General features: G+C 39.4%; 1 protein-coding gene across 1 annotated transcript; it reads right to left on the reverse strand.

Moving 5' to 3' along the window:
* Nucleotides 1–84: 84 nt before the first annotated feature.
* On the reverse strand, nucleotides 85–11,359 carry nubp1 (nucleotide binding protein 1 (MinD homolog, E. coli)). The gene is made up of 10 exons (XM_040123959.1): nucleotides 11,213–11,359; nucleotides 10,027–10,131; nucleotides 9,632–9,765; nucleotides 6,324–6,392; nucleotides 6,063–6,095; nucleotides 5,858–5,948; nucleotides 5,620–5,774; nucleotides 3,127–3,237; nucleotides 1,999–2,185; nucleotides 85–1,517 (listed from the first exon to the last, which is right to left on the reverse strand). The coding sequence occupies exons 1-10, from the start codon at nucleotides 11,241–11,243 to the stop codon at nucleotides 1,465–1,467; spliced, it is 969 nt and encodes a 322-aa protein (XP_039979893.1). The 5' UTR covers nucleotides 11,244–11,359; the 3' UTR covers nucleotides 85–1,464.
* Between the last annotated feature and the right edge of the window lie 583 nt (nucleotides 11,360–11,942).

Consider the following 11,942-nt stretch of genomic DNA (forward strand, 5'->3'; position numbering starts at 1 on the left):
ACTGTGGGTTTTAACATTAAAACCAAGGTTATATCAAGAATCCTAGGTTTATAAGCAGATAAACAAAACAAAAATAACCTGCAGTGAGGGTTCGGTAAATTTAATAGGAAAATCATTTAAGGCCATTTCATGTTTGGTCAACACATGTACATCACACAAAACATCTATCCAAAACACATTTTCAACAAATCATTAATCAAATCATAGAAAAAAGTTTTCAAAACAGGGTATCAACCTTTACAGGTTGTGTTGTTGCTGGTATATTTATTATGAATGAGGAAAAAACAGAGTTACTCAAATCGTTATATAAACTTAACTTTAGATAGAAGCTTAATATCTGTCTACAAAACTCTGCTGATTTGGAAGGTGGAATGATTACAATCACTGAAGAAGCAAAATCAAATGAGAAGCCAAAATTTCATAAAACGCTGCTGATACTGTGCTCTGTATTCAGAGGACTTTGTCAACTGGTAGCCTACCTGGGTTAAAATGCCAGCTATTGGTGCCATCATTTAACTCTCTTCCTGCGTACTATTGATTCATTGCAAACAGTGACAACGAGGGCCAACGGATCCACAAACACAATTCTCGGCAGCAAAAATGTCCTTTAAGGAACTGTTTAAATGTCACCACTGCTCGAATTAATACATCATCAAGGTTTTTAACTTCCCCAAATACTAGATGGTACTTGGGGAAGAAAATTGATCAGTTTTCATCTTGTAAAGGATGTTTATTTATGTGTGATTTTACCCGAGCCTCTGGTACTGCACAGATCCCCCACCTGTACCCGAATTTACATAAGGATAAGCCAAGTGATATTCTGTATTTCTTATTTTCAACATATCCCATAAAAAGACTAAAACCAAAAATGAATTGATCCCACAGCCAAGCACTCTCTGTGGGGACACTTTCTGTCTCTCTAATGTCCAAAAAATATTAAAACACATCAATAAGCCACACCACTGCACTGGGTGGCATGTTCTTTCACTACCACTACTATTACTGCAGTTTATTTTGAGCCAATATCGCAAACACTATTCTGCAGCCGTGAACACTCACTTGAGCAATTGTGTATTAATCCACAGCTGAGAAGAGTCCCGAGCAAATGTACTAATCACTCCTGTTAAGGGTAACGTTTGGTAAAAACTTGCTGGTGCCCAGCTGTTTTAGGAAATTATTTAACCTGTCTTGAAATTGAAAGTATATATTTGTGACCTGTTTTTAGAGATTTACGTCTTCACGAGGAACGAGTTGTAATGCAGGAATCGATATTCGAAACTGGGCCCAAGTGCTTATTTGGCCAGCTCACCAACCTCATATCGAAGCTGCTGCCTGTCATCAATTACAATGATGTTGTTGCTGATAAAATTCTGACGAGCACTGATAAAAAAGGCAATACTGATGTGTGTTCCATGTGATCCGTGTCAGCGTTGTCATTCTATATGGGCCCCATCAGGAGTGTCTTCAGGTAGTGCTCTGCTCTTCTGTCACACGGTTGGAACAGTAGTCCTGGATACCTGGCGGAGGAGAGAGAGGAGAGGAGCGTGATATTGATGAAATGGTAGTTTTGGACACAAATTATGGGGTACCTCTGCTGTTCACAAAATGTTTATGTAAGTGCACAGGGCAAAAGTATTGAGTCAATCATGTGTTACACAAGCCCTATTTCATTCCTCAACTTAAAATGTCATGCTCTAAGTACAGTTATTGAATTTCAATACAAACCTCCCTCTTCCCCTTTAGTCGACTGGTTCCCATTTGTAAAGTGATCACTTCCTCTTTCCTTTCATTTAATCGGGAATTGGGCTATTAAGTAAACCATCTAGTCATCAAAAATAATCAGGGGCTTCGATGGAAGGCGAAATATGTGTGTTTGTGTATTTAACTTCCTTACTCAGGAATCTATCAAAATCCACAATATGATGAAAGAGTGTAGAAATGCACTCTGGACATGTTTGTGTATGTGTGTGTTGTGTATGGAATCCTGTAAACACTCACTCTGCACTATTCTCTGGTAGACTTTAGCAGCCGGAGAGTCAGGTACTTCAGAGAGGAAAGATTTGCCCTCGTCACAGCTTCGTGCTATCCTCGGGTCTAGAGGTATTTTACCTAACAGAGGCAGATTTAGATCCGCACACATTTGCTCGGCGCCTCCGCTGTTGGGAGGGAAGATCTGTGATGTGTTCTGCAAATGAGAGGACCAAGAAAAAAAAAAAAAAGAAAAAAAAAAAATCAAAACTATGTATGCATTTTAAGATTCTACGGAACCTAAAAATTCACAAAACTCACTCTAGAGCCACAGAAGACCTTATACAACTGTTTTCAGAGGCCGAGTAATACACCTCATGACAAATACAGTGATGTTCATGTGTAAAATGGGTGGTGCGGCCCTTTAAAAGTTGAGTAACTACAATAAAAATACCTACAGATGCTACACATGTCTTTTCATGTGGGATGGGGTAGACAGACTTAAATACGAAAATGTGTTGCAGGTAGGAGTGAGCAGAATCGACCCCGGAACAGATGGGAAAGGTTGGTAAATCTGTAAATCAGTCAGTTTAGTGAATATAATTTAAGAAACCTTAAATCATCGTTTTTGTGTGGCTGTTGGCCTGGCGTTCTCTCGCAGCTGGTACGTCAACAGAGAACTGCTTCACAGTGCTAGCTCTGGTTTTGACTTGATTCAGACTGCAAGAGAAACGCTTTTGATAGCACAGTCTACGCACCGAGAATACTAGGTGTCAAAAATATTTCAACTTTACTCCAGACAACGGCCAATTTCAACTTGTTTTGATGTATCAAATGGTGACCTCTCTGTGGCTATGTTGGTTTTTAACAAATCTATCCACCCTGTTGCAGTTTGACCTATAACCAATGTACCTTTTTGTGTGTGTCTGTTCAGTGGTTTTTTTTTTTTTTTTTACACAAAAAGTCTAGACATACATTATTCTTGCATTGCCTGTGCGATTTACCCCACTGGATTAGATAGTTTTCCAATTTCTGTGACAGATTCACCTGAGCTTTAGTCTGCTCTCTACATAGTTGCTTCCCAAGCTTATGTACTGTAAATTTTCATGGTTTTTATCTTGTTTGATTGTGCTCTGTGCATGTGAATTTGTCAGTGACCTTGCATTTAGGACAGATAAAGCCGCTCATGTTCTCCACCACTCCAATGATTGGCAGCTTGACTTTCTGGCAAAATCTGATCTCCTTTCGCACATCCTGCAAGGACACTTCCTAGAGAGAGAAACAGAAAGGGAGAGAGAGAGAGAGAGAGAAAGAGCGCCAAAGCAAGAGAGAAGGGGGAGAGAGATTGACAGATAAGACAGAGGACAGGATAAATGGGGACAGAGAGGAAACACGCCTCAAAAGAATGAAACAAAAGAATGAAAGAGTTTAAGTTGCTATCACTGTTCCCTTTAGAAAAGCTGTTCGATTAGTTCCCATGTTTAAATGTGTTGAAATGTTTCAGTAAGAGAAAATACTCTAATATCAAGACCTCAGCAACTCATCTCTTGATGTCAAACAGACTGGCCAAATTCCTTGGGTAATTCCCACCTCGGAGGGTGGTTAGTTTTGGTTAAGTGAGACCTGAAGGAATGAGGAAGTGATTCTACTGCTGTCTGACCTCACAGCTCCCGACCTAACTTTAGTATCAGGAAATGTTTGCTTTGAAACAAGAGCAGAAACAATTTAAATAAGAGCACAAACTCATTTTGAAAGCCAGTGTGCAGGGATAAGACTATTACTATGTATTTTTACATACTGTCAATAGATTTGTTTCAAAGCTCTTTTTCTTTTGTCCAGAGCACTCTAGCTTAAAGATAGTTAGTTTATATCCTGAACACACAGGAAAGTTGGGGATTTTTTTTTTAGCATGCTAACAAGCTAACAGACTTCTTTTTTAGCAACAATGATAATAGCTAACTGCTAACGTTAGCTTCTACTTGATACTGTACATAAACTGCAGTAAAAGCACACTTGCTATCAGTTTACAAACTGAGAGCCTCCAGTATGCTGTGGACATTTTTAATCAGTATTGGGTCAGATAGCTGGACTACTGAGCATTGTCTTAGTAATGGCGATTAGCTGGGTTAATTTACAGTATGAAGCTGTATGTATATATTTATGAAACGGTTCATGTATATATGTGTGTATCTGTGTGTCTAAAGGTCCGAGTCTGTACTGTTGCTATGGTAGCACACTTTCTGCCACCACATTAGGTGTGTCCCCTTGTCATAAAGACAGACAAACAAACCAGAAGTACATGTTTTCGTGTTGTAACGTTGCCTGGTTATTCCTACGATATCTATGAAGGGTAATTCAAATGTTGTAAACTTAGGCTAGTAAAAAACTTTGGATAAGATTAGGAGAAGAAGTTTAAGTGCATCCTGGAATATAGATAGTGTATATTATATATTATACTGAACAGTTGTTTGCAAAAGTTTCACCCCCCTGGGGAAATTACATATTTTGTTGATTTTTGAAGTGAAAAGAAGTAAATACAATCACTGTAGCAAATAAATATTTAAATTGAGTGTTTCTTCAAATGTTAAAGCATTGTTACTACATTTCATGAAATTAAAAAAAAGAAAGGAGTTAAACAGAAACTGTGGCATGTGCAAAAATGTGGACACCCTACCAAGTCAGTACTTAACTACCCCCCCTTTGGCAATTATCACAGAATGCAAACCTCTTTTTTATTCTTGATTCCTTCCCATAGATCACTTCAAATTCTGAGATATTATCAGGCTGTGTTGCACACACAGTGAGTCTAAGATCTACCCATAAAATAAAAGGTTACAGTGCCATAACGTTTGAAGAAAGGCTCATTTTTTAAATGTCTGTTTGCTGCAAGGTTGCATTTAATTCTTTTCACTTCAAAAATCACCAAAATATGTAATTTCCATCGGCCTCATGTACCTCCTCCCCCCCAAATTACTTTCCACTAGCCCCTAACAATCGGTACAGTCGGTACATTACTACATTTAGCTGGGGGTTAAACATGTAGCTGGAGAAAGGACTGGTGAAAGTTACAGCAGTAGGGGATTGAGGGGTTTTCCAGTTGAGATAAAATGAGATCACCCCTAACTTAAGACACTTCCAACTACACTTTGTAATGGACTTCCAAAGTTACCCCTCTTCTCTTCTACTGTTGCTTTCTTCTTTTTTGAATGCTGAATATATTCTAGGGCAAATTCTAGACTTAAGTTCTTTGCTCTTGATTATTAGAGACATTACAATGTAGCCTAACGTTTAGCAGAGATGTCACGATAGCAGCAAAATCTCATGCAGCTTTAACAATGTTGCGTTTTGAGTATGTGATTCTTGCTTTTAATCACACTGGCAGATCTCATTTGTTGTCTGTTTATCTTGTAGTGACTTTTACTGCAACCATCACTCATTATTACTCTCTCTAGAGTGACATGAAAAACTACCAGCTAAACGAACAGCGCCAGGTGGTTGAAATTCATTCTGTAGGAAATCACCAAGTGAAGTACAAGTAGTCTTGAAAGTATTTACAGAAGACAACTGAGGGCGGAATTTCCCGTTATATTTGCTGTTAATGTTCCTGCAATTACTGTCATAAGTTATACATTTGAGCATGCGTGTCTGCACCTGCGGTGTGGTGATTATGACAGCTCCATCAACGTGGGTGGAGCTAAGGTACTGGACAATTGACAGGTGTTCGTCAGAGGTGCCGGGGGGGGTATCCACGATGAGGTAATCCAGCTCCCCCCAGTCAACGTCCCTCAAAAACTGCTTGATCATCCCTAATTGGAGACACCACACAGGTTACAGTGGCACTACATACGGAAAAAGTAAAATAACTGCACGCACACACGCACAAACGTACCATTCTTTTTGGGTCCTCTCCAGATCACAGCATCATCGGGGCTACTGAGCAGGAAGCCGATAGACATGACCGCCAGGTTGTCATCCACATACTGCAACATGCACACGCACACACAAATATACACATATTTATGATATACACGATAATTTCTTCGGAGAATTAAACATTAAAAAAAAATACAGCAGCATCGTTTTAATTGACTCACCACAGGAGACCAGCCTGAGCCACTCTGGTGAACCTGCGCACAAGAAAACAGATTACACACCTACTCCGAAGTCAAAGATTGATTAAAAAAAAACCAAAAGAAAAAGGAGGTATGAATTGAAAGAATAAATACTATATGTGGTGGAAAAAAACTTTACTTGGAGTAATTTACGTGGAAAGAATCTCAATCTGGGCTGCAAAAATGGAGGATAATGGACACCGTCCTTTGCAAAACTTTTTCAAAAACTAAGCCTCAACATACTTGTTCTCCTTCCAATCCCATGATCCTTGGAATGGATGGACCACAGATATCTACATCCAGCAGGGCAACCTAAAAACAGAAGAGGGGAGAGAAAGCAGAAAAAAAAACCACTCCTTAGTCTCTAGTGTAGTGGAGTCTGTGACAGGCTGAACTGATCTTAAACCTAGGCTTATTTTTTTAATCCTGTACAAATTTCTGCAACAAGCATTGAGGGTGAGGAAGCTGACCTGTTTTTCTCAAAGGCTACACAGAGGACATCAGTGAGGAGGAGGAGGATGGCTGACAAGTTTGTTGTTTTACTACAGCAGCTACATGTGCAGCTAAAAGTGGTTTTGTAGAGAAGTAGTTTTAGCAGAGATATTGTGAGGGGTTCAGTTCTACTGATATGTAGTGACACATCAGAAGCATTCAATCTCACAGAGTGAAGGAATGGGGTAACGATTAGGACAACTGAGTATGAAAACGTCCAGTAGTAACACAAGTATGTTCCATTCACACTAAGCCAGCTAAATCTGAAAACGGATTTTTCAAAAATCTGGTTTGACCTTCCATACTAAAATCAGCCAAGTTCTATGTTTTACAGGAAGCTGTTCATGTGTTACACACTGCAAACTACACAGGACCACAGCTATACAGCAGCTAAACTGGGTACATGACGAAGTTACCTCGTAAAGTACATGTCTCACTCACTTGATTCAGGAATTGTACAATAACATTGTACATTAACTCAGAAAATGGCAGTTAAGGGAGCTGGTTTTAGCTATGTAATTTGTGGTTCAGAGAACAGATTACTCATTACTAAAGAAAGATTTTGGAAATACCACTGAAACAGTATAGCCTACAGTGGTTTTATCAATATGCTTATAGTCTAGTCACACATGCCATCATCACAAAGACGTATTTAAAAAAAAAAAAATTCAAAATCAAATATACAGTTAGGTCCATAATTATTTGACAATGACACAAATTTGGTCATTTTGCCTCTGTACACCACCACAATGGATTTGAAACAAAACTTTCAGCTTCAATTCAAGGGGTTTAACAAAAATATCGCATTAACCGTTCAGGAATTACAGCCATTTTTATACATAGTCCATCATTTTCAGAGGATCAAAAGTAATTGGAAAATTGACTGAAAATCTGTTTCATTACCAGGTGTGGCCTGTTCCATCATTATTTCATGACATATTGAATTTGCATTTCCTAACTGTTCATGGGAACTCTCGATATTTGGTCCAAAGAGGTGTTGATGCAAATGGAGGAGGCCATAATTAGGCTTAAAAAACAAAACAAGCCTATCAGACAGATAGCAGAAACTTCAGGAGTGGCCAAATCATCAATTTGGTTCATCGTTAAAAAGAAGGAAATGCATTGGTGAGCTCAGAGACAAAAAAAAACACCTAGAAGACCATGGAAGAAAACTAAAGTGGATGATCGCAGAATTGTTTCCCTGGTGCAAACCTCTTCACAACATCCAGCCAAGTCAAGAACACTCTGGCGGAGGTAGGTGTATCACTGTGGAAGTCTACAATCAAGAGATGCCTTCATGAATGTAAATACAGAGGATTTACCACAAGGTGCAAACCACTCGTAACACTTAGGAACAGAAAGGCCAGATTATACTTTGCTGGAAAACCAGTTCTGGGAGAAGATTCTTCAGACAGATGAAGCCAAGATTAACTTGTACCAGAATGATGGGAAGAGAAGAGAATGGAGAAGGAAAGGAACGGCTCCTGATCCAAAGCAAACCACATCATCTGTCAAACGTGGTGGAGGGAGTGTTATGGCATGGGCATGTGTGGCTGCCGATGGAATTTGGTCACTGGTGTTTATTGGTGATATCACTGCTGATAGAAGTAGCAGGATGACTTCTGAAGTGTACAGGGCTCTACTATCTTCTCAGATTCAGCTAAATGCTACAAAACTGATGGACAGTGCTTCACAGTACAGATGGATAATGACCCAAAACACACAGCAAAAGCCACCCAAGAGCTTCTCAAGGCAAAGAAATGGAATATTCTTTAATGGCCAAGTCAGTAACCTGACCTCAAGCCAATTGAGCAGGCTTTTCACTTACTGAAGACGAAACTATGGGCAGAAAGACCCACAAACAAGCAGCAACTGAAGGCAGCTGCACCAAAGGCCTGGCAAAGCATCTCAAGGGAGGAAACTCAGCATTTGGTGACACCCGTGGGTTCCAGAATTTAGGCAGTCATTGACCGCAAAGGATTTTCATCCAAGTATTAAAAATAATCCTTATATTTATATTTATGTTGGTTTGTCCAATTACATTTGAGCCTCTGAGGGACTATGTATAAAAATGGCCGTAATTCCTAAACGGTTAATGTGATATTTTTGTTAAACCCCTTGAATTGAAGCTGAAAGTCTACACTTCAATCACATCTTGATGGTTTTGTTTCAAATCCATTGTGGTGGTGTACAAAGGCAAAATTATGACAACTGTGTCACTGTCCAAATACTTATGCACCTAACTGTAAACCATTTACTAAAAAACTTTTTTTTTGTAATAACAACTCTATGGCTGCATCAATAATCCGTAAAATATACTATCAATGCAATAGAATTCCAGTAGGAATCACTGATATCACATCTATTTTTCTCAGGTAACTTATCAATTCACATGTATTACCTGCTTATATCACTGTCCTTGCAGGACATATGCTGGTGCATTTAATCATTCAGTATGTGGTTGTTATGAATTGACCTCTTCAGTTTGTCAGATAATCAACAACCCTCTTTCTTGATGCAGATGTGGCATTTTTTAAAGTCTAATTATACAATTTAATTAGTCGGACACTTGTGTGTTAAATGTTACCTTAATAAGATTATACATGGTGACAGATAACTTTTTAGAAATGAATAATGTGATTTGAAATCTTCCCTAACATTGAAGTTTCTGACCTGGAGCCTCTGTTAAACCGTGTCTGCAGTGACCTCTAGTGGCATTTAGAGCAGCTCTGCAGAACACAGCAACTGGATTTAGACTAAACATCAGATACAGTGTAAACTGCAGCTTCAAAAAGGCACAGCAAGGGTTTAACAGATCACTATCACGTTTTCTTCCAGACAACACAGGTTTGAACTCATCTTAAACCTTAAAAGAGGAAACAGTCATCCAGTACCCCTCCTTCTTCGACCCTGAAGAAAAAAATATTATACCAGCAATAATATGCGTATAGTTCTGAGTTTAAACAAACAGGTTGGTAGCCAGGTTTCATTTTTTTAACTACAAACTGGTGTCTCACTGATTTGCATGGGCATAAATGAGACACATTGCAAAACATTACCTCCTTTGTGCTGTCACTTGTCAGGGCATGGGCCAGGTGAGCACTGAAGGTGCTCTTCCCTACTCCTCCTTTTCCAGACAACACAAGGATCTTGTGTTTGACTGTTGACAGCTTCGCTCCTATCTCTGCTATGGCTGAGATGAGAGACAGGGGGAGGAGTTGAGGGATGGAGATGTGTGAAGCAGCAGCACAGGAATTTCAAATGAGACAAACCAAGGGTTCAGTGAAATAGCTTTAAAGCCTCCCTGTTGAATTTAAATTGGCATAACCATGGGTCACTAGATTCAAATTTACATCCACCACTAATCCGGCATGTATTTGCTGTGAATTATATAAGATTAGCCCTAATGTATAAATCAAATTACCACAATATCAAGATGTGATAACAGTCTTACCAGGGTCGGGAGCCTTGGTGGCTCCAGAAGCACACAGCTTCTGGTTGGGGCAGCCCTGACATGACGCTGACTTTCCTGCTTGCTCACTTGTTGTACCTGGACAATCTGAAAGGATTAAAAGGAGTCCACTTATTTGTGAGCTGGCTTCATCAGAGCATCTTAAACTGATCAGAACGAGCACCTGTTCCGGGCCTGCTTCAGGTGGCTAAAACTCAAGTCTACAGTTGAACTGCATTTCTTTAACTTCATTAACCCCACCGTCAACTGGTGGGTCCTTTCAAACTCCTGATGTGCAGAAAAACTCTGATCAAACCCACATGACTTTCTTTAAATTCTAGCGGAGATGCTGAAGCATCCAAACACACTAAACACGTCAAGCTGAATTTTGGGGAAATGCGCATAAAATCATCGCACAAGACATCTGGAATATTTCCACTTGATGGACTGGCCTAGCCATCAAAAACATGTCTTGGGTTTGAATGTTTCTCCCTGTGCAAATATCCTATAGTTTCAGTTTAGAGGTGAGTAAGATGACTAAGAAGCTGATTAAAGGGGAGAGCAACTTATATTATTCATACAATTTCATATTGCAGAATAATGTGATGATTTGTGGTGTGCGACCGAGAAACACAAGATGGTCTTTTTCCACACTGATCCGGACGCCGACAACCGTGTCACAATGACGCAGCAAAATTTCACGCAGCACTGTGGCATTTCATTACAATATCATTCAGCACTGTTTAACTGGTCGTCTGTATTTATTATCTCTGGTTCCGGCAAAAAAAAAAAAAAAAAAAAAAAAAGACCAGTTTTTGCAATGGCATTAATCCGCTGAAGTTTATCTAATTTAATGGTTGGGAGAAAAACACTTTACTAAGTGCGTCACTGAACTTCAGAATTCAACAAGCGATTTGTTATTCATTTCAATGAAAACGCTCCCAGCCCTGTACGTCCAGATGGGAATATTATAACCGATAAACCTGCCGGGATATAGAAATCCTGAAAATTAACAGATATATTTCAGGTGTAGTTAGTGTTGTCAACATCAGCAGACACGTTTGTTTAAAAACACAACACAGCCTTGCAGTGACACAATATTGTAAAACGCCAAATCGTAAACCGACTCTATTGTCTTGGGGATGAAAGTTCAAGTTAATTTAAGTTAAAAAAAAAAAAAAAAACTCACGTTCTGGAGCATTATCTGGTACGTCAGCCATCTTTACACAGTGTGCTCCCGTTAAAGTCTGCCCCCTTCGATGGTTCCGGATACGCACGACATGAAACTTCGGGGCCGTCGTATGTACCTGCTTCTGTGGTAACAGAGGTGCCGTTTGAGGCAGCTCGGGGCAGAGTAAAAGTGCCAGGCTCATATGCCTCATTACTTTTATGATTCAGCTGAAACAGGCTGGATTTTGGCGCCATATTCATTTAATTCTAGCAAAAAAAAATGTCTAAAATGAGGATTTTAAGTCCATTTCTTCCACTGAAATTTGCCAGAAAGTATGCATAACAAGAGCACTGAATATAAACTATAGAAATACTCAAGAATAAATTCGAAAATAAAGGTGGAACATTTTGAGAAAAAAAAAAGTTATGGGAATTACTTTTTTTTTCAGAAAAAAAGTCATATTATGAGACTGGGGTCATACTGTATTTCAAGCGAACGGTTCATATATTTTCAAATAATATGAGTCCTTCTCACAACCAGCTCACTGACTGTGAGCAGGACTTTGGCAGTGGAAATGGTATATACAGTGTTAAAGTTATTGTTAGATGAGATGATACAGATTGAGGTAACCCCCTGCTGCTGTCCCAGTCCGTGCGGCTGCATCCACCACTATCTTCCACCTTCTCTAAGGGGCTTGCCACCCGAATCTTGACAGATACATGATGAAAGTTAACACTGCCAGTTGCCC

The sequence above is a fragment of the Xiphias gladius genome, chromosome 3, assembly GCF_016859285.1.
Source record: "Xiphias gladius isolate SHS-SW01 ecotype Sanya breed wild chromosome 3, ASM1685928v1, whole genome shotgun sequence".
Classification (NCBI taxonomy): Eukaryota; Metazoa; Chordata; class Actinopteri; order Istiophoriformes; family Xiphiidae; genus Xiphias; species Xiphias gladius.

What these genes read in the sequence shown, in the direction of transcription:
- nubp1 (XM_040123959.1), bottom strand. Translation starts at nt 11,243, where the DNA reads ATGGCTGACGTACCAGATAATGCTCCAGAAC. An exon ending in CAAGTGACAGCACAAAGGAG is followed by an intron (nt 6,393 to 9,631) that starts GTAATGTTTTGC and finishes TTCTGTTTTTAG; the next exon opens with GTTGCCCTGCTGGATGTAGA. An exon ending in TTATCTGTCCTAAATGCAAG is followed by an intron (nt 2,186 to 3,126) that starts GTCACTGACAAA and finishes TCTCATTTGCAG; the next exon opens with AACACATCACAGATCTTCCC.